The sequence below is a fragment of the Phoca vitulina genome, unplaced genomic scaffold (assembly GCF_004348235.1).
Source record: "Phoca vitulina isolate PV1807 unplaced genomic scaffold, GSC_HSeal_1.0 scaffold71, whole genome shotgun sequence".
Classification (NCBI taxonomy): domain Eukaryota; kingdom Metazoa; phylum Chordata; class Mammalia; order Carnivora; family Phocidae; genus Phoca; species Phoca vitulina.
The window spans coordinates 6989517-7017057 of NW_022589774.1; the positions used below are offsets into that span (position 1 = coordinate 6989517).

The following is a 27541-nucleotide window of genomic DNA, read 5'->3' on the forward strand; positions in this document are numbered from 1 at the left end:
TTCCTTCTTCGAGCTTGTGGTGGCTATAATATAGGTATTCCTATGTCTGCCTAACTCCAGTCTCACACTGTCTCTCCTCCATGTCTGCTCCTCTTTTTGTCTCATAAGGAAACTTGTCAGTGGATTTAGGGCCTACCCAGATAATCCAGGATGATCTCGTCATGAGGTCCTTCCATTGTTTTATTTATTTTTTTATTATGTTAATCACCATACATTACATCATTAGTTTTTGATGTAGTGTTCCATGATTCATTGTTTGCGTGTAACACCCAGTGCTCCATGCAGTACGTGCCCTCTTTAATACCCATCACCAGGCTAACCCATCCCCCCACCCTCTCCCCTCTAGAACCCTCAGTTTGTTTGTCAGAGTCCATAGACTCTCATGGTTCGTCTCCCCCTCCGATTCCCCCCCCTTCATTTTTCACTTCCTGCTATCTTTTTTTTTTTAACATATAATGTATTATTTGTTTCAGAGGTATAGGTCTGATTCATTTTATTTTTTTTTTTAAGATTTTATTTATTTATTTATTTATTTAAGAGAGAGAGAGAGAAACAGCATGAGAGGGGAGAGGGTTAGAGGGAGAAGCAGGCTCCCCGCTGAGCCAGGATCCCAATGTGGGACTCGATCCCAGGATTCTGGGATCATTACCTGAGCCAAAGGCAGTCACTTAACCAACTGAACCACCCAGGCACCCCCTTCCATTGTTTTAAAACGATTTTATTTATTTATTTCAGAGAGAGAGAATACGTGTGCACACAAGCTTGTGAACAGGAGGTGGTGGGGGTGAGGGTGGGGGGGTTCCAGAGGGAGAATCCCAAGCCAACTCTGAGCTAAGCACAGAGCCCAGTGCGGGGGTCAATCCCACAACCCTGAGATCATGACCTGAGCCAAAATCAAGAGTCAGACACCTAACTAACTGAGCCACCCAGGCACCGCTCATCATGAGATCCTTAATTACATCTGCAAGGAAATTTTTTCAAAATAAGATTACATTCATAGGTTCTGGGGGTTAAGACATGGACATATCTTTTTTAGGACCATCATTCAGCCCTTTCACAATACCCATCAAACCTGTTGGTATGTAGGTAGAACAAGGAACTGCTGGTATATTAATTGTTAAACCTAGTTTGAAAAACAGGTTGAAAAAAGAGGCATTAAAAATAATCAAGGGTCACCTGGGTGCCTCAGTCGGTTGAGCCTCCAACTCTTGATTTTGGCTCAGGTCATGATCTCAGGGTCGTAAGATCGAGCCATACATCGGGCTCCACACTGGCTGTGGAGCCTGCTTAAGATTCTCTCTCTGCCCCTCCCCCCCTTATGCTCATGCTCGCTCGCTCTCAAAATAAATAAATAAAAATAAAAAATAAAAACAATAAAAGAATAAAAGTGAGGTACACATATCCTGCAATTCAGTGGTTCCAATCCCAGGTATGAATCCTAGAGCAGTGGTTCTTAAAGTATGGCCCATGAAACCCTGGGGGAGTCTCTGAGATCCTTTCAGGGGGTCTGGGAGGTCAAAATTGTTTTTATAATAATACTAACATGTTGTTTGCCTTTTTCACTGTGTTGACATTACACTGATGTAGCAAATATAATGGTGGGTAAAATTGCTGAAGCCTTAGCTTGAATCTAGGCAGTGGTGCCAAACTGTGTTAGTAGTCGTTGTGTTCCTCACCACTTCGCACTAATGATAACATGCCAGTTTTATGTAAGAATGTCCTTAAATAAGCACTTACAAATACGAATTTTGTTGACTCTCAACCTTTGAGTGTATATCTTTTTAATATTTTGTGTGACAAAATAGGAAATACGCATAAAGCACTTGCATGTGCCTAAGGACAGTGGTTGCCTTGAAGAAAAGCACTTAATGCAGTGATTTGAATTGTAAGATGAATTAGCCATTTTTTTTATGGAGTACCATTTTTACTTAAATGACTAAAAACCATGGTTACTTATACTTAAGTATTTGGCAAACAGTTTTTCAGAAATAAATGAAGCAACTCTGACTCTTGAAGGAGAACAAGTGACAGTATTTATTGTGAGGGATAAAATTTAAGGTTTCAAGTGAAAGTTTAGGATTTTAGAAATGCTGTTTTCCCCATTGTGAGCTGGACCGCTTTCCAATACTTAAAAGACTTTCCTGATATGATAGGTGATGATATTAATCGGAATCGTCTTTTTTTTGGGCGGGAGGGGGCAGGGAGAAAATCACTATTCTAATTAATTCACAAATGAGAACATCACAAAAGGTGATTTAAGGAGGCACACAAACATCTGCCCAGCCCCAAATTCTGACCATCTCGATGAACTTCTATATAGTAAGAACACCCTTTTTCATTCCAGTTCTCAAGAAAGCTGTATTTAATGATGAAGCAGAGGTTTAACTGGTGGTTTTATACTTTATATATTCACTATTAAATATATTTTTATGCTAAATTAACCTGGTCATGAGAGATGATTTTCCATATCTTCAGTTTGAACTTCTTGATTAGGCTAATCCTTTTGCCCATCTGCACTGTTTCAGCACCTCGCTGAAACCTTCACAAAGCTTCAGGTCACCCTGGTTCTGGGCACACTCCAGAAACTGTTTCATCTCCTAGTGGCATGGTCCAGTCTGCTGCTGCTGCTGCAGGTACGCTGGCTGGGTTCCCTGAGGCTCCTGGTAAGTGATGTCAGGCCTTGAAGGCTCAGCATTACTTCCTCAACCGAAGCCCCCAGTGATGGCACGATCTATCCGGTGCCCAACAGCAGAGCCCACAGCCACGCCAGCTGCAGCGGTTGCCATCTGGGCCATGAGACCTGGCCGCCGAGGCACAGCAGCAGGTGAGCCGACAGCAGCTGATGGAGCCGCTGCTGGCGCTGGTCTAGCTAGCAGCTCTCATCTGAGGTGCCTGGCTGGCCGGAGGTGCGGCTCCGGCTTCCACGCGCCATGGTTACTTGCAGAGCAGCTCGGCGTCTAGAAGTCCGAGATTCAGCCCAGAATTCTCTTTTCATATTGTATGATGCAATATGTCAACATTGGGAAGATCTTCATAACTCAGTGAACCAATGTTTTCCAAATGTCCAGTGCTGATTTAGAAAATCATGCATGAGTAAAAAAATCCATTGACTAAAGGATTGTAATGTAACATTACAAAAAGTTTATTGATATGACTTCAAATTCCACATTACAGCTAACATGTAAGAAACTACCAATTGTCAAGTTTTGGTGTAACATCAAAAAAGAATATCCACAATTATCTGTAGAGACTATTGGAATACTCTTCCTTTTCTAACTACATATATTCTTTGTGAGGCCAGATTTTCAGCATGTGCTTCAACCAAAACAACATAAAGCCACAGATTGCAGACAGAAGCAGATATGAGAATCCAACTGTCTTCTGTTAAGCCAGACATTAAAGATATTTTTTAAAATGTAAAACAATTCCTCTCCTTTCAAACTAAGCCCTTCTCTCAGTTTGCATCAGCCAAAATTCTTAGACTAACAGACTTTATAGTAATGTGATTCATTAAGTGATGGGATTAAAAATTATATCTAAATGCAACAATTGAAATTATGCAAAAGCAAATGTAAAGTATAACAGTTGAACATTTCTTTTGACCAAGATTGTGGACTTTTTCTTGTTTTTACTCTCTCTGTAGAAATAGCAAGTGAAGCAGAATCTCCACTACCTTCTTACTCTCACCTACACAGTGAAAGCTCTATTCCAGAAGAATTGGGCAGCCCTGCTGTTGGATATATACCATCTGAGTCTATAGCTCAGGAGCAGCCAGGGAGTCCAGATCATAGTGTACTTACTGAAGAAATGGTTTTTTCACAAGAACTGGAATCTTCTACCTCTCCTAGTAAACATGTAAGTTAATATCTGTTTATCCCTTAAAACTTCTTTGGACAAAAGCCTATCTAAAAGGTATATTATTAACAGTTGTTTTCTTTTCTTTTTTTTAGCAGTTATATTCTTGTAGTTCATGACAGTGTTGACTATCGCCCATACCTGTAACATACATGACATTTGAACAGGAGTGAAGATTTTCATTGAATTCTAAAGATTTATGAGTATATGAATTTTAGCTTTAGTGGCAGTTATAAAATTATATATTATTAAGTCTCTTAATATTGAGGGAATAGGAACTTCTAAAATCTTTTAAGATATTTACTTATTTATCTGACAGAGAGTGAGAGAGAGAGAGCACAAGCAGGGGGTGGGGAGCAGCAGAGGGAGAGGGAGAAGCAGATCCCCGCTGAGCAGGGAGCCTGACATGGGGCTCCATCCCAGGACCCTGGAATCACAACCTGAGCCAAAGGCAGACGCTTAACCGACTGAGCCACCCAAGTGCCCCAGGAACTTCTAAGATCTTTAAAAGATAATTTAAGGTTGGGACACCTGGCTCGCTCAGCATTAGAACACGTGACTCTTGATCTCAGGGTCATGAGTTCGAGCCCCACATAGGGTGTAGAGATTACTTAAATAAATAAAACTTTAAAAAAAAGATAATTGAAGTTTAATTTAAAGATAATATGTAAGAATAATACAAGGTCTTATTAAAATCTGTATTCTGTCATATAATAGAAAGAGGATCTTAAACTGTAATACCATTGTGGCTATCTATAATTTAGTTAATAACTGCCCTTATAAATCAGAATAAAAGTAGTGGTTTCATCTCTTTAAAGCAGATCTGAAATGGTTATTGACTCTAAATTAGAATAATGGTCACTATTAGAATAAGGTTTTCCACATTGTCCTTAATTCTGTACTTTATTAAAAAAAACCTATCTGATAAAAACTTAAGCTAGAAACTTAACTGTTTTTCTTTTTAAATTAGATTTTATAAAGTATATAAAGGAGTTAGCATAATATTATTAAATATTATGGAGTTAGCATAATATTATTAAATATTATGTGAACAGAAACTTTGTTAAAGTTTCTCTATGTCTAAAAAAAAGGAATATCCTTAAATTCAGAATGGAATATCCTTTGGTAGAGTATTTTATTGTGGATATGAAGAATGAATTGCATTTCCCCTATTGAAAAATCAGTCAGATTCATGTGTGTTATGGCACCTGAAAGATTTGGGGGGAAAACATTTTTTAAACAATGATCTAATGAAGAATCTGTTCTGTGCTGTGTTGCAAAATATTCCAATGCCTTGGGCGCATACCTGAAAACAGAGGTTTTAGATTATAAAAGGCTTCTAATTAAATTATGTTAGCAAATTCTTAGTTATTATGTGAAAATAGGCTTGTATATATAATTGTAGCATGGAATTTACAACCAAACTATGTTTTTTGACACAATCTTATTATTACTTCCTGTGAATTGATTAGATCATACCTAGCATTGAGATTCAGAATAGCCATCACCTGATCAAACTCTAAAAATTAGTTTTTTTCCTCACAAGAAAATATGTCAAAGAAATAAAACTAGTGTGTCTTAAAGTGGCTTTTATAATAAAAAACTAATATTTATTGAGTGCTTACTTACCAAGTGTCAGCTAATAATGCTAAATGCCTTATGTGGATTATCCTCACAACAATTCTGTAGATACTGTGTTAAGCCCCACTCTGAAGATCTGCGGGCTAGGAAACTTGCCCAAATTCACAGATATAAGAAGTAATGATAGCTAGATATCAAAGTAGGCATTCTCACTTCCACCTGATGTCAGGGTAGAAATTATGTCCTTTGTAATACTCTCTTGTGGACAGTCTTCTTATGTTCTCTTTTCTTCCCTTCCTCTTGCCTCTCTTTTTTCCTTCTTTCCACAAAATTAGTACATTTTTAGTATTTTTAAAGTTTCTTTTTTCAGTTTTATTGAGATATAATTGATACACAGCACTGTAGAAGTTTAAGGTGTACAGCATAATGGCTTGACATGTATATATTGTGAAATGCTTATTACAGTAAGTTTAACTGAAATCCCTCACTTCATAAAGTAACCAAAAAAAGTCTTTTTCTTTATAATGAGAATGTTTATGCTCCTCTCTTAGCAATTTTCACATGTACCATACAGCGATGTTAACTATAGTCATCACATTGTACATTACATCCCTGGGACTTATGTATCTTATAACTGGAAGTTTGTACCTTTGCCCACCTTCACCCAATTCTCCCCACCTCTGGTAACCACAAATCTGATCTCTTTTTCTGTGACTTTGGTTTTTTTTTTTTTTTTTTTAGATTCTACATATAAGTGAGATCATACAGTATTTGTCTTTCTCTGTCTGACTTATTTCTCCTAGCACAGTGCCCTCAAGGTCTGTCCATGTTGCAAATGGCAGGATTTCCTTCCTTCTTTATGGCTGAATAGTATTCCCATGTGTGTGTGTGCACGCGCATGCACATGGGTACATACACCACATTTTCTTTATCCATTTATCTTTCAGTGGAGAACTACCATATGATCCAGCAACTCCACTTCTGGGTGTATATCTGAAGGAAATTAAATTACTATGTTGAAAAGATACCTGCACCACGTTTAGAATTTTTTTAATTAAAAAAAATCAGAGGGTAAATATAACTTAAACAATAGCCACTCCTACTTTAATATAAACATTTTTTTATTTATTTTTATTTTTTTTAAAGATTTTTATTTATTTATTTGACAGAGAGAGACACAGCGAGAGAGGGAACACAAGCAGGGGGAGAGGGAGAGGGAGAAGCAGACTCCCCACCGAGCAGGGAGCCCGATGCGGTGCTCGATCCCAGGACCCTGGGATCATGACCTGAGCCGAAGGCAGACACTTAACGACTGAGCCACTCAGGCGCCTCTATTATAAACATTCTTAAAAAGCATGCTTCTTTATAAGTTTTTTTCTGTAACTTTAAAAAAAAGTTGAGGTCTTATCCTTTGTATAATTTGTACTGTTTTTACTTTTCATGTCACAGAGTTACTTAAAACTCTTCGTAAATATTATCTTTAACCGCTTGGTATCTCAAATGTTAAATAGATTTTACAAATGTATCACAAAACCGTTCCCACTTGGTTTTCTGTTTGAACAGTCACCTCCCAAAAGCTGCACATCCATGTCAAAGCAGGAGTCTAGCAAAGGAAGTCATAGGACTGGAGGACAGTATCGTCTACCTGTCAAATCCCATCAACACTGTTACAGTTGGTCTGATGAGTCATTATCTATGACACAGTCAGGTAAGACTAATAACAAGGAGTTAGTTTTCTTTGTATTATATTTGAATTCCTCTTTAATAAGCTTTGTCTATCCATCTGTTAGTATAATGTTATCCTTTGTTGCATTTTTAAAGGCTTTTTGCTTGCCAAAATTAAATCACATTTCATTGCTTTTCATTGATAATTATTTCCCTTATTATACAAAATATGACAAACGGTTATATTCTTGGGTTGCTAATGGGCAGTCTTTTATTTATCAGACATTTGTTGAATTTTTTTTCTATGTGCCAGATACTGCTTATGTGTTCCCATAGTGCTCTGTGCTTCAGCTTGTTATACCAGACAGCATATAAATTGTAACCAGACTTTACCCAGTGGGTCTCCCTTACTAGCATGTAGACTCCTGGAAAGGAGTGTCTGTACCTTGTTAACAGCTGTGGCACCAGAACCTCGCAGGTACTTTGCATTGCAAATGGCAGGTATTTATTAAATGTTTCTTGAATGAATTAATGATGACCATGAGGAGAGATAGGAAGAGGTAGTGCAAGATAGTGTAAGTTTCAAAGGAGGAAAGGTAGAGAATAGACTGCAAATGGCAGTGGGGGACATTGTCTATTTTTCTGTAATCTCTATGCTACTATAAAACTCTGTGCTATTAAACTATGAAAGAATGAACAGCCTCTATTCTATAAGACTTCAATCTACAAGATTTGATCTTGGGAAACATACCTGTATAGGGAGTGCTCAGTTTATGTAGGGTTCCACGGATAATTAATACTGTATTGAGTGTATGCCTTTTGGGCTCATTTTTAGTTTGCATTTGAGAGTAGAAATTTAATAGAAAAAAAGTGAAAAATATTATTCATATTTTGGTCTTTGATCCTTTTCTGTACCCCCTGTTTTCAGTGTTTCAAATGATAGTAAATCATGGGATTTTCCCACACCCATATTTATTTTATTTTATTTTATTTTTATTAACATATAATTTGTATTATTTGTTTCAGGGGTACAGGTCTATGATTCATCAGTCTTACGCAATTCACAGCGCTCACCATAGCACATGTCTATCACCCAGCCACCCTGTCCCTCCCACCCCCCTCCACTCCAGCAACCCTCAGTTTGTTTCCTGAGATTAAGAGTCTCTTATTATTTGTCTCACCCATATTTATAAATCACTCTTTTTCTTTGAATAACTGCATAATATTTCAAAGAGTAGTTATACCATAACTTTTATTTAACCATTTCCCTAGTGATGATCATTTAGATTTTCTCAAAATAGCCAATAATGCTCTAGTGAACATCTTCATGAATATATTCTTGATGAATATTTCAGTAAGAATAAATTCTTAGAAATGGAATTACTAGGTCAACCCAGTTGAAGAATGTTGTCTACCATATTTATTTGTTGAAAATTATTATTATTTTATATATTTGCTTTCACGTACTCTGGTGAAAAGTTACAGCCAGTGGAGTAACATGTCAATAGACATAAACTTGATAACTTGGAAACATGAATTCTTATCTTGTCTCTCTTACTCACTAGTGACTTTCTCCAAGTTTCTTTCCCATATTGAATAATCTTTTCCATCTGTTCCATGGAATAATATTGTAACCATCCTTGCATGAGTTACAGACCAAGGATTAATGATAATGTTAATAAGATACTGTTTTATTGATAAAATATAATTCAAGTAAGAATAGTTTTAGAGAAATAGCTCTGAGATTTTTAAACTATAGATGTCATCTACCTATTAATGATGACATCATATATGCAGTGTTTGTGGTCAGTTTTAATGTAGTGGAGTTATATAATGCCTTTCTCACTTAAGTGATGGAGAGTTTGTTACCAGCCAAATTAATATAGGCCACATGTGTCAAATAATCAGAAACTTAATTTTTTGATTAGAGCATTCTGTCCATCTTGATGTGTTTAAAAAAATTGAAGTATCATTTACCTGTCCCCCCTTTCTCCCCCACTACCCAAAATATCCCCGTAGGAGAGAATTCCATAAAGGCAATAAATTCATCTAGAGATTCTCTTAGATGTTACTAATGATAAGTACTATGCAATAATACTATAATTGATCAGATTAAATATATCAGATATAAAGTCCCATTCACTCTCATAGACTTTAATAATTTCTACCCTTCATTTGTATACTTTTGGTTTCTTTAGTACTCAAAAGTAGAAACATTTTCCAAGGTCTTTCATCTAAAAACTCCCAAGTTTTTCATCATCCACTGTTAAATCTTTACAACCGTAGATGATGAATATTTTTATTAAAATAATCACTGCTGGTATATGCAATTTTCAAAATATATTAATTTAAAATAATCATTTTGGGAGGGGGGCAAAGTTGAAACTAAGTCTGCAGGAGTGTAATCGTCCTGTATATAATTTTATCAGAGTAATGGCTCAGGTTTTGGAAGCACATAAAAGCTTATCAAGCTAAAGAAGCACAGTTTTAGAAGATGCAAAGGTATGGGATTATACTTCATTTTAGAAAGATTTTAATTTTTAGATCAGCCTGCAGTCCTACTCAGAATCGTTATACTAGAATCATCGAGTCTCTACAAAGCCTGCCACTAAGTGTTCAGAACCTTTTAACCCTGAAATCAATTGATTATTTTTTCAGAAATTAAAAAAATAAATAAATAAAGGAGATAGTTGCTCTCTCCCCCCCACCACCATTTTTAGCTTTAGACCAAAAAATATATTTCCTAAAATATAGCTACATAAAATGTTGGTCTTACGTGATTATGAATCCTACCACCATTTATTGAGTTTTTATGGTAGTTGAGGTGCTGTGCTGTGTGCTTTGTTCACCTTATTTAATCTTCCCATCAATTCTAGAAATCAGTAGGGGTCAGACACCTTACTGACTACCAGTAGTAGATCTGGAGTTGAAAATGGCCTTTATTATTACGTTATTTTGTGAGTGTTGATCAGTAAATAGTGAGCTTTGCCCATGCTCAAGGCTCAGTATCATGCTACTGCTGGTATAAGATGGGTGTAACTTTCCTGAAGTATCTTAAGTCAGTGGTATGGAAGTGACAGGAACTTAGATTTCATTATTTCTAATCCAGATATTGGATCACACTATCAAAAAAGACTATAATCCTTTTGCATTTAAATAAATTCCATAACTAATTCTTATGCAATTTAATCTGAAGTACCTGGAAAACACCCGGTTATTTATGGTATAATGTTGTAGTGTACATCTGAGTCTTCAGATCTATATACTATAGTATTTCTATTGTAATAGTATTTCTATTGCTATTAAATGTCTCGCTCAACATTAGTGTGTGGAAATGATACCATTGCGTGATTTTAGGAGGAAGTGTGAGGAATAGTCATTTTTATTCTATGTAATTTCCATATGTAGTGAAATAAGCAGCATGTTATATTGGTTGATTGATTGATTGGGGGGCAGCAAAGCAATGGCAAAGTGATAGTACAAAGCTCCCGAGGAAGGAGGGGACTCGAGAGGATTGCGCTAAGCGGCATCTTTAAATGATACTATTTTCATAGCATGTGTGTGGCACTTATTATAATGAAATGTCTTTTTCATGATTTTGCTATGACTGGACATCTACTTTGTGTGTTTGGGAACTGTTGGGAAGAAATTAAGATTTAACTAGCTTCATTTCAGTTATTTTAAATATTTTAAGAGCTTCTAAAGAAAGGTTACAGCAGAGTATATTTCTTTTTAATTTCTCTCTTTCCTTTTATGTGGTATTAAGACATCATCTGATGATTCACAGTCAGTTTAAAATGACAAAATTTCAGGGCGCCTGGGTGGCTCAGTTGGTTAAACATCAGACTTTTGGTTTTCACTCAGGTCATGATCTCAGGGTCATGAGATCGAGCCCTGCGATTGGGCTCTGCACTCAGTGGGGGCGTCTGCTTGGGATTCTCTCTCTCCCTCTCCCTCTGCCCCTCCCCCCGCTTACACACACACACACACTCTCTCTCTAAAATAAATAAATCTTTAAAAAAAATAAAATGACAATTTCAGGGTGTCTGGGTGACTCAGTTAAGTACCCGACTCTTAATCTCAGCTCAGGTCTTGATTTCACGGTTGTGATCAGGTCCCACAGTGGGCTTCATGTTGGGCATGGAGCCTACCTTAAAAACAACAGACAGAATTTCAGTTTGATTTTATTTTTTTATTTTTTTAAAGATTTTATTTATTTGACAGAGAGACACAGCGAGAGAGGGAACACAAGCAGAGGGAGTGGGAGAGGGAGAAGCAGGCTTCCCGCTGAGCAGGGAGCCCGATGCGGGGCTCGATCCCAGGACCCTGGGATCATGACCTGAGCCGAAGGCAGACGCTTAACGACTGAGCCACCCAGGCGCCCCTCAGTTTGATTTTAATATGACTTAAAAACTATTAACAACTAAGGGGAAGGACAGATAAATATGATTATCTTGTCATCAGGAAATAATTCCTTACAATGTCCAAATTTTACTAACCTAAAAGTTTTTCAACTTCTAGTTGCTTATCTCACCAAGACAGGGTACCTTGAGATTTATTTGCAATTTCAAATAGTACAATTAGAAAGTGAAAATAAATAGGAGGAGACCCCCTGCTCCGCCCATTAGAGATTTAGGGGACAGGAAGGGGAATGTAAATCACTAAAAAAATTTTTTCAAAGCTCAAGTTCCTTAATTTTAAATGTTAGATTGACTTTAAGTTTATTTATTTATTTATTTTTTTAAAGATTTTATTTATTTATTTGAGAGAGAGAGAGAATGAGAGACAGAGAGCATGAGAAGGAGGAGGGTCAGAGGGAGAAGCAGACTCCCTGCCAAGCAGGGAGCCCGATGCGGGACTCGATCCCGGGACTCCAGGATCATGACCTGAGCCGAAAGCAGTCGCTTAACCAACTGAGCCACCCAGGCGCCCCTTGACTTTAAGTTTAATATCACATTGCTGCTTTTCATTAATAATATAATTAATAGTTATTGAATTAACTATTCTTTTTTTTTAAGATTTATTTATTCATTTGAGAGAGAGAGAGGGAGGAAAGGGGGCTGGGACAGAGGGAGAGAGAGAGAGAATCTCAAGTAGACTCCTTGCTGAGTGTGGAGCCTGAAGCAGGGCTCAATACCAGGACCCTAAGATCATGACCTGAGCCAAAATCAAGAGTCAGACACTTAACCAACTGAGCCACCCAGGTGCCCCAAATTTAAAGTTAAAGTAATAAGAGATTTTGTATCTCTTTCAGAAACAACATCTGACCAAAGTGACATTGAAGGTAGGATCAGAGCCCTAAAGGATGAGCTGCGGAAAAGGAAATCAGTTGTGGACCAGCTGAAGAAGGAACAGAGAAAACGGCAGAAGGAAAGATTGAAAGCCCAAGAAGCCAGTCTGATCAAACAGTTAGAGGTTAGACATAGGAGGAAGTGGGTTCAGTATCAAGGCTAATGTATATGTGAAGCCTAAAATGTTTTTAATGTTGTTAATAAAGTAATGGATTAGAATTTTTCAGTATTAGTTTGGTGCCACATTTTAACCTCTTTTTAAAAAATCTGAGACTATCTTACCAAACTCTTGCTTAAAACATTAAATTAAATATTAAAATAATCTTATAATATCAAGTATTAAGTAAATATTAAAATCAAGTATTAAAGAGTTTTTTCTAAATAAGAAAGATTAAGCCTATGAAAGATTGATATCCATGCCCTCTGAAGCAAAGAATCATTAGATAAATAATTCTATTTTTAAAAAAGATCAATAATTCGAGCTATTGGAATTGTTACTGCCTTTTTAAAAACAATTTGTTTTTTAAGCAGAGTGATATTTCTTGCTACACAGTTTATTAATGTGACTCTTTGTACTATTTGAATGGCTCCAAAATGATAATTCTAAACTTGACTCTTCTCCCAAGCTCTAGCAGCCTTCCCTGATTCTTCCCCAGGCTGGAAACCTGGTTTTGATAGCTTCCTTATTCTGTTTTCTCCTATCCATTCGGTCGCCAGATCCCATTGATTCTTTTCTTTATAAATCTTCTTGCTTGTCATTTTCCATTCCAACCGACATCACGCTGTTTGGAACCTCATGACCTCTCTGCATAGCTACTTGAATGTCCCTGTCTGTGGTTACTTCCCTATTGCTTGCATACCTTCTGCCAGCTACGTGTTCCTAAAATGCTACATTCATCATAGATTCGATCTAAACTTCTTGCTCCTCACAAGAATTCCTTCTCATGACATCACCAGAGAAGATCATTCAGCTTCTACCTGAACACTTCCATTAATAGGAAATTTCAAATTTTCAAGGCAGTTGGTTTCATTGTTGGGCTCTAGGTTCTCTAAATGTTAGAAAGCTTTTTGCTATGTTTAGCCAGTATTTCTGTCTTTTTAATGGTCCTTGTTGTGGTCACACCAAATATGTGTTCCTCCTACCTTTATTAGTTTAATCATCAGATATTTAGGTGCCTATTTGTATGCCAGGAACTCAGCTAATTACTTCATACATATTCTTCATTTATCCTCAAGCAACAAGGTATGGCTTTACTGTCCCTGTCTTATAGATGAGGAAACTGAGTTTGAGGGAGATTAATGATACTCAGGGACACACAGGTCATAAATGGTAAAGCTAGGATTTTAATATATCTCTAATTCTAAATTTTGTACCCTTACCATTATACTGCACTATCTTCCACATAGAAAATGAGGCTGTTAACAGATGTGGAGAAAATAGACATTTACACAGGTACATGATACAGAGATGGGAACAGGGATTATAACTTGCACAGATGTTTGGAAGTAGGAAAAGTGGCTAAGGTAGAATGACCATACTGGCAAGATCATGTTGGAATGTATTAGGAAACAATACTTTATTTAAATTATTTAAAAATAAAGATCATGTTCAGGACCTTAGAATCAGACTGATGAGTTTGGACTTCCAGTCAGCAGTCTTCAGCCTGACCACCACACATTAGAATTAACTGAGGAGCTTTTTGAAAAATACAAATATTCAGGCTCACTCCCAGAGGTATTAATTGGTCTAGGGTGGGGCCCAGGATTTAAAAGCACTAGTGTAGGTAATGAGGAGCCATTGAAAATTAAATGAAATACGCTTAGATTTAAAAACGTTGCTCAAAAATGTTCGTTAATGGATATGCCAGCCAGAAAGACCTCTAGAGAAGTGCCATAGGATCCATGTCATTCAACATTTTATTAAATGGTTTACAGACAAAAGAAAGTTCTGTATTTAGGTTTTAGAATTATAGTATATGATGGAGAAATACATAAAATATAGCATTTCATATAAAATCTTTTGGATTTTATTTAATCACAGATGTAATCAACTACATTCATGTAAGTATAGCTTTCAGATCAGAATTCAGAGGAAGGTAATATGGATAGTGAAAGTTGTAAAAGTAGAGATTTTAGCCCAAGTTTTAGGGATCTGTAGCAATTGAGTAGCATCCATATGTTCATTCATTCAGTCTTAATATTTATTGACAGCCTATTTGGGGCCATGAGTAGGTATTGAACATACAGTGTTAAACAGAACAGCTGTAGTCTCAGATAATGATGTAAAAGTGGGATTTTAGGCCAGAAAATTAAAAAATATAACAGATGAAGGGCTTCCCTTAGATTTCATCCAAATTAGAATTATATATTAGTGATAATGGATACAGAATGGCTGATAACATTTTTTGTAATTCTGAAATCATCATATTCTTCACCACACCCTTCCTTCTTCCTCAGGATTTGTATTCCCTAGTATTCCCAAGAAGGTGCCATTGAAGTCAGCATCATGGCTAAACTTCTTAAAAATAACATGGAAGTATTAGGACAGCCTTTAAAGAATAATTACATGATCAGCTAAAAAAGTTTCTTAATATGGCAGAGCCTGAATTATTTCTTCATTAAATTTTTGTAGAGTGGAGACTGTCATTTCCTAATTGATTTAGGGTTATAGTTACACATCTTGCTTATATGTAGACTATTTCAAGAAGGATCTATGAATAACTATTGATAGCACTCTGGGGAATGACACTGGTACTGGGAGAAAGATTTTTACATTACATCTTCTTTACTATTTGAATATTTTACCATAAAATATACTATTTTCTTATTTAAAATAGTTTTTAAAAATTCTGTATAGTGACTCCTCTGATTTTTCTAAACTTAGTCATATGATGAATTCATTAAGAAAACTGAAGCAGAGCTTAGCCGAGATTTGGAAACATCACCAACAGCCAAGCCTCAGATTAAAACGCTCTCCTCAGCTTCTGAAAAACCCAAGATCAAGCCCCTTCCATTACACAGGTAGAAATTTGTGATAACTTATCTATATTCTGCCTTGTTTGAGAAAAGTTTGTGAAAAGCATAAGGAAAGACTTTTAGTAGAGCTATCTTTTAAGTAATTGTGAAATTGTAGAAGTAAAAATATTGGTTAATATTTTTATTTTCACTAAAGTAATTTGTTATGTATGATACAATCACAAATCAAATGTATAATAAGGTACAGATTTAAAAATATATTTTGAATTCTGAAATCTGGTGGTTGCAATGAAAATAGTATCCACCAGTATTGCTATAGTAGCATTGTAAGTTGATATAGACCTTTTGAAAAGCAGTTTGCCAGTGTTTCAAAAGTAAAAAACAATCTGTAACTTTCGACTCAGTAATTCCACTTCTGGAAACCTAACTTGAGAAAATATGGGCTACCAGAAGTCTCAATTTGCGTGAATATGTTTCTCATAACATCCTTTATCTTAATATAATACATTGGAAGCAATCTTTATGTCCAAAAATGGGTGACTAGCCCAATAAATTATGGTTCTTTCCAGGGATAGAATATTATGCAGCCAGTTAAGGCAAATACAGAAGATATTAGGTAATGACATTCAAGTATATAAGATAGTGTATAAAAAAGTTGCAATATTTAAAATAGATTTTGAACAGTGAGTAGGGGGTAAACAGTCAGTGGGACTGAGAAATTGGGGGCATTTCAGAGAGAAGGGCATTCATGAATGACCAAAAGCAGCAAGGAGCTTGGCATATCATAGAAACTAAGCGTAATAGGATGTTCATTGCTAAAGTTAGAAGAGACTGGAAAAATAAAAACCAAATTGTGAAACCTTGAACTCACTCATTCTTAGTAGTTTCTACCTTACTTTTCAGAAGAGGTGAAGCCTTTGAAGGTTTTTAAAGAAAATATTTAGGGATTTTTTTTTGTCTGTTACAAAAGTAATGTAGACTTATTATAATTAATTTCACATTACCCGAGTTTGAATCCTGGTTTCAATACCAGCTACCTGTTTAACTTTGTTGGGCAAGTTATTTAATCTCTCTGTGCTTCAGGTTTTTTTAATAGGGATTTATATCCTATGATAACACCTGACTAACTTGTTATGAGGGTTAAAAGATTTAACTTAACTTAGAACAGAGCTTAGCATACAATTAGCACTATGTATTAGTTACTATTATTACTATTATTATTATTATAATACTGAGGGAAACAGTAAAAAGAAGAAAAGTTTAAATTATGTACCCAACTACCCCAAAATTGCAAATGTCAATAATATTTCTTTTTAGGATTTCTTATGCTTAGATTTTATGTATATTTTTCCACTATATTATAAACTGTAAATTTTATTTTTAGATTTCTACATAATATACTATTGAATAGCTTTATAGTTTTATTAACCAGGCTATTGGAAGATTTTAACAAGAGAATGATGCAATCACACTTATGTTCAGAGAGATCTTCCTGACTACTCTATGAAGGAAAGATAGAAAAGAGTAAGCTTAGAAGCAGGGAGAACAGGAGTCTAAGCCAGGCCTCAAATAATCAGTGGTAATAAGAATAGAGATAGGAGATAAATTTAGAAATATTTAAGAAGTAGGGGTGCCTGGCTAGCTCAGTCAGTAGAGCATGCAACTCTTGATCTCAGGGTCGCAAGTTTGAGCCCCACATTGGGGGTAGAGTTTACTTAAAAAAAAAAAAGAATTTATCCTTAAAAATACTTAAAAAAGAAATATTTAAGAAGTAGACCTGCCTAATCAAAGTGCTAGATAGTGAAGCAGGAGAAATCTAGAATGACTCCCAGGTTTCTCTTAAGTAGTTGGTTGGGTCAGAGTTCCATTAACCTAAATGGAAAATCGGATGTTCTTTTGTGGGGATCTTATGATTTTGGTTTTAGAATACTAATTGTGAGATGCCCATAGTTCACCTAAGGGAAATTATCCAGGAAAGATGTCAGGGTGAGATATATGAGGATAATCAGCATAAAGACGGTGGTTGAAACCACAAATATAACAACCATCACCCAAAGAAGATATGCATTCAGAGACAATAAAAGGGAGCCAAGTACTAAATATGATAAAATAGTATTTAAAGGAATTATAAAGAGAGAAATAGAAGGCAAATACTGTGACTTCACAAATAAAGAGCAGGCAAGAAAATGAAGAATGTACTCTTCCTGTTAACTTAATGAATAAAAGAGGACAACAGCGGGATGTGGAAGAATAAAGAACTGAGGGGCAAAATTTTGAGGCTCATAACATACTTACAAGCTAAGGGGGAAAAAATCTCCAGGTTGAAGGACTAAAGATTATAGAAAAGAGAATGTATAACTGAGGAGCACCATTAATGTGGGACTGTGTGAGTTTTTAGGAAGAAAGAAGTTCAAATAATCAGTTTTGAATAAGAGTGAAAGACACCCCTTTTTCTTTCCTGCAGACGGGAAGAAAGACTATGAATATAGATATATTTGTAGGTGGAAAGTTTGGTGGTAAGAAAGTTCATGCTGGTGGTCTCTGGTTTTCTCACTAAAAGAAGCAAGATCATCTACTCAGAGTGATGAGGCCCAGAAATAGCCTTGATGAAAGTGACAGGGTGGGGTGCCACCTGTGAAGGAGAAGTAGTTGTCTAAGACTTGACTGCTTTTTGTTACCAATTACTTTAGTATCAGCAGTACATTTATTTCTGCTCATTAATTTTTCTGTTTCAGATCTGAAACAGCAAAGAACTGGAAATCACTAACAGAATCAGAACGCTCCAGAGGATCATTGGAGTCCATTGCTGAACATATTGGTATGTAACTAGAAAAAATAATTGTTCTGTGTCTACATAGACAGGATTAATGCAAATGCCTGCACAATTCTACCTCTATACCTTGTTGATTAAAAAATAAATTTCTTAAAGATAATAATTATTGAAATTGTCAGTTACTTTGATATTTTAAAGTGATTTATTGGTTATATATAAATTTTTTGAGTAAGTCTTTATTGTCCCAAATTTACGATAAAAAATGAAGCATAAAGACATTAATCTAAAATGGTTGAGTGTATCATTGGCATCATTAATCAGATTTTATAACTGAGTATATATTTTTTAGCTTATATTATTGTTCAGGGTTAAGTGGTCATATATATTTTTTTCAACTTAATCCAAAAAATGGTAAGAATTACAGAAAATAAAGTATAATTCAATGAGGAAATAAAACTGAGGCATAAAAAAGCCTACTTACAAGTAATGACAAAATAGAGATTTGAATTAAAAACTTTTTTTTTTTAAAGATTTTATTTATTTATTGAGAGAGAGGGAGAGTGAGAGAGAGAAGCAGACCCCCTGCTGAGCAGAGAGCCCCATGTGGGACTCGATCCCAGGACTCTGGGATCATGACCTGAGCCGAAGGCAGACGCTTAACCGACTGAGCCACCCAGGTGCCCTGAATTAAAAACCTTTAATTCTTAAAAAAAAAAACAACTTTTAATTCTTGGTTTGTTAGCTCATCACATCTTTTTTTTTCTTCTGCAATTTTAGCTCTTAAAATGCTATATTTGGGGTGCCTGGGATCGAGGCCCACATTGGGCTGTGTGCTCAGCGGGGAGTCTGCTTAAGGATTGTCTCTCTCTCTCCCTCCCCCAACTCGAGTTCTCTCACTCTCACTCACTCTCTCTCTCAAATAAATAAATTTTTTAAAAATGCTGTATTTGCAGAAATAGTTTTCTTTTTTCTTATGTTTTTTTTACATTTGAGAGCTTAGTTGAAGTCCCCAGGAAAATTCATTCTTATCAAAGTATATATAGAAGTATATTTGTCCGGGTGCCTGGGTGGCTCAGTTGGTTAAGCGACTGTCTTCGGCTCAGGTCATGATCGTGGAGTCCCAGGATCGAGTCCCGCATCGGGCTCCCTGCTCGGCAGGGAGTCTGCTTCTCCCTCTGACCCTCCCCCCTCTCATGTGCTCACTCTCTCTCATTCTCTCTCTCTCAAATAAATAAATAAAATCTTTAAAAAAAAAAAAAAAAAGAAGAAGTATATTTGTCCTTCCTTCATTGTTTTTCTATATGAAATATGTATGTAATATCCATTGTACAGTTCTGGTTTTGCATGGTTTGAGGATGATCATGCAAATGTCTCCATAAACTTAGAGTCATTTTTCTTTACTTTATAAGTGAAGACATTTAAGAAATTGATAAGTTAAGACAACATTTAAGAAATTATTTCAAACTTTAAATTTTCAGTCATTCTAAATGTTCTGGTTATTGTTGGTACAATATATTCTCTTAAAGGAAAAATTTACCTTATAAGGTAACAAAACAGGTTATAGTTGTTGACCAAGTTTTTCCTCATAAAGATTTGGCTTTTATTTAGCCTTTGGTTCTAGAAGTTGAAAGATTGTAATTAAATAATTTTGATAATGATTTTTTCTTTTCCTTTAAGATGCTGCACTGGCAGGTTCTGAGAGATCATTATCAGAAAGGTCTTTATCTGCATATGCAAAGAGAGTGATTGAATTGGATAGACAAACAGAAGAGCATTTTCAGACTTCATCTCCAATTCTTAGATCATCAAGGAGAACCAGAACAGAATCTGGAGATTCTCTAGAAAATGTACCTTCATTACCTCTTCTCAAAGAATTGAATGCCCCTAATAGAATTCTGGATGTGTCAGAGGCCAAGGTTGAAGAAGACTCTAGTCAAAAATCAGAAATACAAGAAGTAGACTATACAAAACTGGAGGCGAGTGTGATTGAAGATGCCTATTCGAAACAATCTAGGAAGTCTGACGTCTTACTGAAACTAGACCTGGAACAGGGAGATTCATCTGAAATTCTTTCAAGGAAAGATCTTCCTTTAGATTCTGTAAATGTTCAGAAAGACTTAGTTAGATTAGCCATTGAAAATCTTCATAGAAAGGAGTTGAAAGAGAAAGAGTCAGATCAAGATACAGATCATAGTCCAAACATCAAATCAGAAAAAGACATTCAAGAACAAAAGAACATAAAGGAAAGGGACTTGTCTTTGTTAGAACATTTTTTTGCTCCTAAAGAGATAGCATACTCTGAAGATTTTAAAGTGTCTTCTTTGAAGAAAGACATTTCATCTGAATTATACAAAGATGACTTTGAGGTGTCATCTTTGTTGTCACTCAGGAAAGACTCTCAGTCTTGCAGAGACGAATCACAGCCAAGCAGGAACTCTACAAGTAGAGCCATTAGCTTTGGCAGTGATGATGAAATCAGTGAGTGCCTCAGTGAGAAAAGCCTTTCTGTTCGTAGCAGTGTCCACTCTGAGAGGCTGTTGGAACTCAAGTCCCCTACTGAGCTTATGAAAAGTAAGGAGCGCAGTGATGTAGAGCATGAACAGGGAGTTACGGAGTCCCCTTCCTTGGTTTCAGTTTCTGTGGCAGATGAGTTACATGATTTCCACATTGGTGATAGGGTGTTGATTGGCAATGTTCAGCCAGGAACTCTTCGATTCAAAGGTGTGACTAGTTTTGCTAAAGGATTTTGGGCCGGAGTGGAGTTGGATAAAGCTGAAGGAAATAACAATGGAACATATGACGGCATTGTATACTTTGTGTGCAAAGAGAAGCATGGTATTTTTGCTCCTCCTCAAAAAATATCTCATATTCCAGAAAACTTTGATGACTATGTAGACATAAATGAAGATGAAGAGTCTTACTCAGATGGACAGTATCAATACTATAATCAAGAACAAAAAGATAGAACAGATTCCAAGTTTGATAGAGAAAAGGATGCAGTTGAATATTTTTATGAGAACTCTCTACCTAGTATGCATGATATAGAAGCCTCACTTGATAGAAGCCTTAAAATAGAAACAGACAACATTCAGGACATTTCTGGAGTACTTGAAGCCCATGTTCACCAGCAGTCCATGGTGGATTCACTGATCTGTTCAAAGGAAAACAAAGACCTTGTTTCTGGTGCCACAGAAAAGGTTTCCATTGCTGTAGAAGGCGATACTTTAGATAATAACTTTTCTGAAGAGTTAAAGAAGCAACAGCAGTTTACAGAAAAGGAAGAGAACCTATATTGTGAGGTCTCGGAAAAGCTTTCTACTCCACTTCTGGATCTTTTAACAAGAGAAAAGAACCAATTGGAAGCCCAGCTGAGGTCATCACAAAGTGAGGGAAAAAAGTCAAAGCAACAGCTAGAAAAAGTCAGCTTACTGACAGACAGTTTACTAACAGTCTTTGTGAAGGACACGGTCAGTCAACTACAGGAAATCAAAAAAGCTAGGAATGAGAAAATCCAGCTTAGCAATCAGGAGCTTCTTGATGATGATCAAAAGAAAGTACCGCCCCAAGCCCTATCCCCAAATCATGAGGAGCAGTCATCAGGTGTTCCAGGTTGCTTCTTAAGGTCTGAATTGGAAGATGAAAAAGAAGAGATTTCTTCACCAGATATATGCCCCAGACCTGTAAGTATTTTATCTAGACAGAATGTCAATTAACCTTATCTTTGTAGTGCATTTTAATTCTGTAGCTCCTGGTAGGTTTTTTGTGACATGTTATTTATTAGATAAAAATCACTGTACTAGTTTTTAAAGGCCTTGTCACTGTTTTTCTGTCTGAAGTATAATTGTCCTCTGTTATGTCATGAGTGGTCACTATAGGGTTGTCACAAATACTAGCAGCTTTATGCTGGATTGATGACCCTCGTGTGCTGTCCACAGGTTAGAGTCCCTTCCAGATTCACTGAACAGATTTATTCCATGGAGCTTTCCAGTGGTTCTCAATCCAGTTCCTTTTTTGCCTATAAAATTATTTGTCCACCTAGCTACTCAGTTACCCTGCAGATATTACCAGTTGTGATGTTGATTGTGGTAAAAAAATATATCCACTATGACATATACTCAGACCATCAGCTTACTTAGGTTGCCCATGGACAGTTGAACAAAAGTAACGATTTTGAGTAACTTGAGCCAGATAATCACAAAAGGTGAGAAATTTTGTATACAATTTCCATACCCCACAGACAAGAGAGTACCTCAGAAACAAAATAATGATGAGTCAAAAAGAAACAACTAATCAATAAACATTTTATAAAAATTCAATTTTAATGCTTATATAAGCATAATTATGGGAAGCAGGGTAGTTTTTTTTTAATTGTTTTTTTAGTAGCCACCATATTGTTTTTGTTTTGCTTATAGAGAAATAATAAATATACAAATAATATATTTGCTTTGTCTTTAAAAAAAAAAAAAAAAACCCAAATGAGTGATCTGAGGTCACTAAATGGTGCTCTATTTGAATGGTTCCATTTCTGTAGGAGAGTCCAGTATTTGGTGCCAGTGGGCAGGAAGAACTTGCGAAGAGACTTGCTGAACTTGAGATCAGCCGGGAGTTCCTGAGCGTGTTAGGAGATGATCAAGACTGGTTTGATGAAGACTTTGGTTTGAGCTCTTCTCACAAGATCCCCAAAAATAAGGCAGAAGAAACTATTGTACCTTTAATGGCAGAACCTAAAAGAGCTCCCCAGAAGCCATGTGAAACACTATTGGCAGTTCCACATACTACAGAGGAAGTAGAAATTCTTGTACATAATGCAGCAGAAGAACTGTGGAAATGGAAAGAATTAGGTCATGATCCTCATAGCATCAGCATTCCTACAAAACTGCTTGGCTGTGCCAGTAAGGGTCTAGATATAGAAAGCACTAGTAAAAGGGTCTACAAACAGGTATGTAACATGAAAGGATAATTTTAATTTTTAAATTTTTCTCCGTTGTCTGAAATTCAGATTCTTAGCCATTTTATTTTGTTTTATTTTTCTCTATCAAGGCGGTTTTTGATTTAACAAAAGAGATTTTTGAGGAAATATTTGCAGAGGATCCCAACTTAAATCAGCCTGTCTGGATGAAGCCATGTAGAATCAACTCCAGTTATTTCCGACGAGTGAAAAATCCAAATAACCTTGATGAAATCAAGGTAAACTGCAAACTAGAGAGTATCTCCTTTTTTGACTTGCTGTTCATTTATGCAGATCTATAAATGCCATAAAAGCAGGTACTCTTCTGTATTATTCACCCTCTGTCCTCAAGGCCTGTCACATAGTGGGTATTCAATAAATGTTGAGTCACTGAATCCATGAGCAGTGGAGGGATGGGGGAGAGGGAATCCTAAATCCTCAGGATTTTGCAAAGCATAATTTTAACAGTCATTTCCTATATATACATAACTATAATACTTAAGAAAAAATTAGGAAATAGGAAGATAAATTACTGTGATTCATTGGAGTTTTAGGTAAATTTTTGGCAATTTAGAGATAGGTATTCTAGAAGTACACCTGAAAACATGCCATCTATCAAACATGCCAGCCCAAGACAGGTGTTACCTTTTCATCTTTGATTTTGCAGGTTTCAAATTAGTAATGTGGTTTTGAAGTATGTGAGATAGTAATATGATATATAAAATATATTATTTGTTATCTAAGAAGCCTCTGAAAAGATTAAGTGCCCTGAGGCTACAGTGACTCCCAGCAAAACTTCAGTCACGTTGGTGGAAATCTCTGCCTGTTCACATGTTTCTTTAATATAGCAAAGGTTATATTTCCAGTGCAGTACCTCTCAAACTGTAATGTATTGAATATGAATCATCTGGGGATTTTGTTAAGATGGAGATTGTTACAGGTCTGGAGTAGGACCTGAGATTCTGCATTTTTAACAGGCTCCTTAGTGATGAGGATGCTATTGACCCTAGAACCACTCTGAGTAGCAAGGCTCTGGAGTTGTGTTTTCCAGACTATTTGATCATAGAAAGCTAATTTTTCCCACAGATAGCATACCTCCAACTATAGTTGATCCTTGAACGTTGTCGGCGGTTAGGGATGCCAACCCCCTACTCAACTGAAAATCTTTAGATACTAATAGCCTACCGGAAAGCTTATGGATAACATAGTTAACACATATTTTGTATGTTATATGTATTATATACTGTATTCTTACAATAAAGTAAGCTAGAGAAAAGAAATGTTATTAAGAAAATCTTAAGAGAAAATACATTTATGGTACTGTTATGTATTCATTGAAAAAAATCCGTGTATAAGTGGACCCACACAGTTCAAACCCATGTTGTTCAGGGGTCAACTGTACTCATCTTACTGGTGTATTTTCTTAAAGTCATCGAGGAGTGTATGTGGACTATTAAAATACAGTAAAGAACATATATAATATTCTGGTATATAATGTGGAGGCATTGCCTGAACAATTTAGTCTTTTTTAATTAAAATATAGTTAACATATGACATTATATTAGTTTCAGGTGTACAACATAATGATTCAATATTTGTATATATTGTGAAAAGATCACCACAAGTCTAGTTAACATCCATCATCACATATAGTTACAAATTTTTTTGTATGATGAAAAATTTTAAGATCTGCTCTCAGCAACTTTGAAATGTTCAATACAGTATTAACTATAGAGAGCTTTTGAAAATATTTTGTACTCATAGAACGCCAACAGATGTCTATGAGATGCAGTGTATGCTTACATCGAAGTTAGGCAAACTGTGGCCCACAGGCCAAATGCAGCCTACCACCTGTTTTTATAAATGAAGTTTTATTGGACCACAGCCACACCCATTTGTTTAAATATTGTCTATAGCTGCCTTCCTGCTGTAACAGTAGAGCTGAGTAGTTGTGACAGAGACCACATGGCCCACAAAGCCTAAAATTGTTATAGTTCGGCCCTTTACTGAAGTTTGCAGACCCCTGCTTAAATTGAAGTAAGTAGTGCCAAAAAAAAAAAAAAGTTTTCAGAGATTAATTTGATTCATTAAAAGAAAAAACAAGTTTAGAATGATTTTCAACTTTGAAGAATAGAGTATCAGAACCACCTGGGGAGCTTTTTCAAAACACAGGTGTACTCCATTTCTTTCAGCCCTCCAAAGTTGATACATCCTTGAGAGAGAGAGAGAGAGAGAGTGGTGGTAGAGTTTGGGGACATATTGGTTTGAAAATCTTCTCAAATGATTCTGATTCATAAATGTATCTTTTCCCCCATTAAGAACATTGCTTTTTTGTTTAATTTTATTTTATTATGTTATGTTAATCACCATACATTACATCATTAGTTTTTGTAGTGTTCCATGATTCATCGTTTGCGTATAACACCCAGTGCTCCATTCAATACGTGCCCTCTTTAATAAACAGGCTAGCCCATCCCCCCACCCCCTCCCCTCTAGAACCCTCAGTTTGTTTCTCAGAATCCGTAGTCTCTCATGGTTCGTCTCCCCCTCTGATTCCCCCCTTAATTTTTCCCTTCCTACTATCTTTTTTTTTTTTTTAACATATATTGTATTATTTTCAGAGGTACAGGTCTGTGATTCAACAGTCTTGCACAATTCACAGCGCTCACCATAGCACATACCCTCCCCAATGTCTGTCACCCAGCCACCCCATCCCTCCCACCCCTCACCACTCCAGCAATCCTGTTTGTTTCCTGAGATTAAGCATTCCTCATATCAGTGAGATCATATGATACATGTCTTTCTCTGATTGACTTATTTCGCTTAGCATAATACCCTCCAGTTCCATCCATGGCGCTGCAAATGGCAAGATTTCAGGGGTTTTTTGATGGCTGCATAATATTCCATTGTATATATATACCACATCTTCTTTATCCATTCATCTGGTGATGGACATCTTGGTTCTTTCCATAGTTTGGCTATTGTGGACATTGCTGCTATAAACATTGGGGTGCACGTACCCCTTCAGATCACTACATTGTTTTTTAACAGAACAACCATAAAAAGTAGTAAAAACCCAACTTACTTTATTAATAACAAAGAATAAGTTGAAATAAGACAAGATACATAATATATATCAACAATCATCAGAATGCATATATCAGTATAACACATAATGATGCTACCCACCAATTTCATTATTGAAATAGCATTTTGTAAAGTTTTTTTTAAGGGTAATAGTTTAAATATTGTTAATAAAATTATCATGGTTTGTATACTGAAGTGTTGATTAATATTTTTTAATTCAATATATTCAGTCATGGTGCTTCAAAATAAACTGTCCTAGCCTAAGCCTGTACTTGGCTCACATGGCATTGCTTCCAACATTTATATGGGATTTTTCAGATGCAGAGATTTATTTTATGCTTCCTTTAGTAGTTTTGCCAGCTTGAAGTTAGCTGATGGTGGTTCTTGGGTAGAGGGGACTCTAAAGTGATTTTTCTTTGCAGATTCATCAATGGGTTTTACTTTTGTGTGTTGTGTAAAAACAAAAATTCTTTAAGTGAATAAAGTCTGAGCATTTGGAATGCTTTTGTCTTCAAAATGCTAAGTGGAACTGTAAGTGGAAGAAATTTGTATGATCTTTTATTATAAATACCATATTATTAGCATAAATCTGCATTGTAAGCACTAAATCTCAGGAACTTGGTTGTTTGTGTTTCATTCCCTCCTCTTATTTTCACAGAACTTTATAGCCACAGAAGTACTCAAGTTGTTTAGTCTTAAAAAGGAACCAAACCACAAAACAGATTGGCAGAAAATGATGAAATTTGGAAGAAAGAAAAGAGATCGAGTGGATCATATCCTGGTCAGTGCATATAACTAAAATATCTTTATTTTAACTGTCTCTTCTAAAATCAGAATGTAATTAGAGTCTAAAAAGAAAGGGAAGGGGCACCTGGGTGGCTCAGTAGGTTAAGTGTCTGTCTTGGTTTCGTCTCAGGTCATGATCTCGAGGTTGTGGGGTCGAGCCCAGTATCAGGCTCTGTGCTCAGTGTGGTGTCTGCGTCACATTCTCTCTCCCTCTCCTTCTCATTCACCCTCTCTCTCAAATAAATAAATGAAATCTTTTTGAAGAAAAGGGAATATAGGGGCACCTGGGTGGCTCAGTCGTTAAGCGTCTGCCTTCGGCTCAGGTCATGATCCCAGGGTCCTGGGGTCGAGCCCTGCATCGGGCTCCCTGCTCGGTGGGAGGCCTGCTTCTCCCTCTCCCACTCCCCCTGCTTGTGTTCCCTCTCTTGCTGTATCTATCTCTGTCAAATGAATAAATAAAATCTTTAAAAAAAAAAAAAAGGAATATAATTGATCTTAAGTCTATGATAGTAAAGCCTTAAATTCTTCATTTGCTGCATTTCTGCCCCTCAGTTTTGGAACTTGCTTTCTTTTGAACTT

The 27541-nt window shown here is 36.2% G+C and overlaps 1 protein-coding gene and 1 pseudogene across 5 annotated transcripts in view; one reads left to right on the plus strand and one right to left on the minus strand.

The window, feature by feature from the left end:
* CEP350 (centrosomal protein 350) overlaps nucleotides 1–27541 on the plus strand; it is a 155946-nt gene that overhangs the window by 112986 nt on the left and 15419 nt on the right. For all 5 annotated transcript variants that reach the window (XM_032393214.1, XM_032393212.1, XM_032393213.1 and 2 more), the window contains 9 exons: nucleotides 3644–3855; nucleotides 7000–7144; nucleotides 12356–12516; nucleotides 15277–15413; nucleotides 18104–18186; nucleotides 19819–21821; nucleotides 22673–23080; nucleotides 23182–23328; nucleotides 26835–26957. In XM_032393214.1, the coding sequence (XP_032249105.1) occupies nucleotides 3644–3855; nucleotides 7000–7144; nucleotides 12356–12516; nucleotides 15277–15413; nucleotides 18104–18186; nucleotides 19819–21821; nucleotides 22673–23080; nucleotides 23182–23328; nucleotides 26835–26957 (3419 nt within the window). The remainder of the gene's footprint in view (nucleotides 1–3643; nucleotides 3856–6999; nucleotides 7145–12355; nucleotides 12517–15276; nucleotides 15414–18103; nucleotides 18187–19818; nucleotides 21822–22672; nucleotides 23081–23181; nucleotides 23329–26834; nucleotides 26958–27541) is intronic.
* LOC116624845 lies at nucleotides 1388–3218 on the minus strand (annotated as a pseudogene).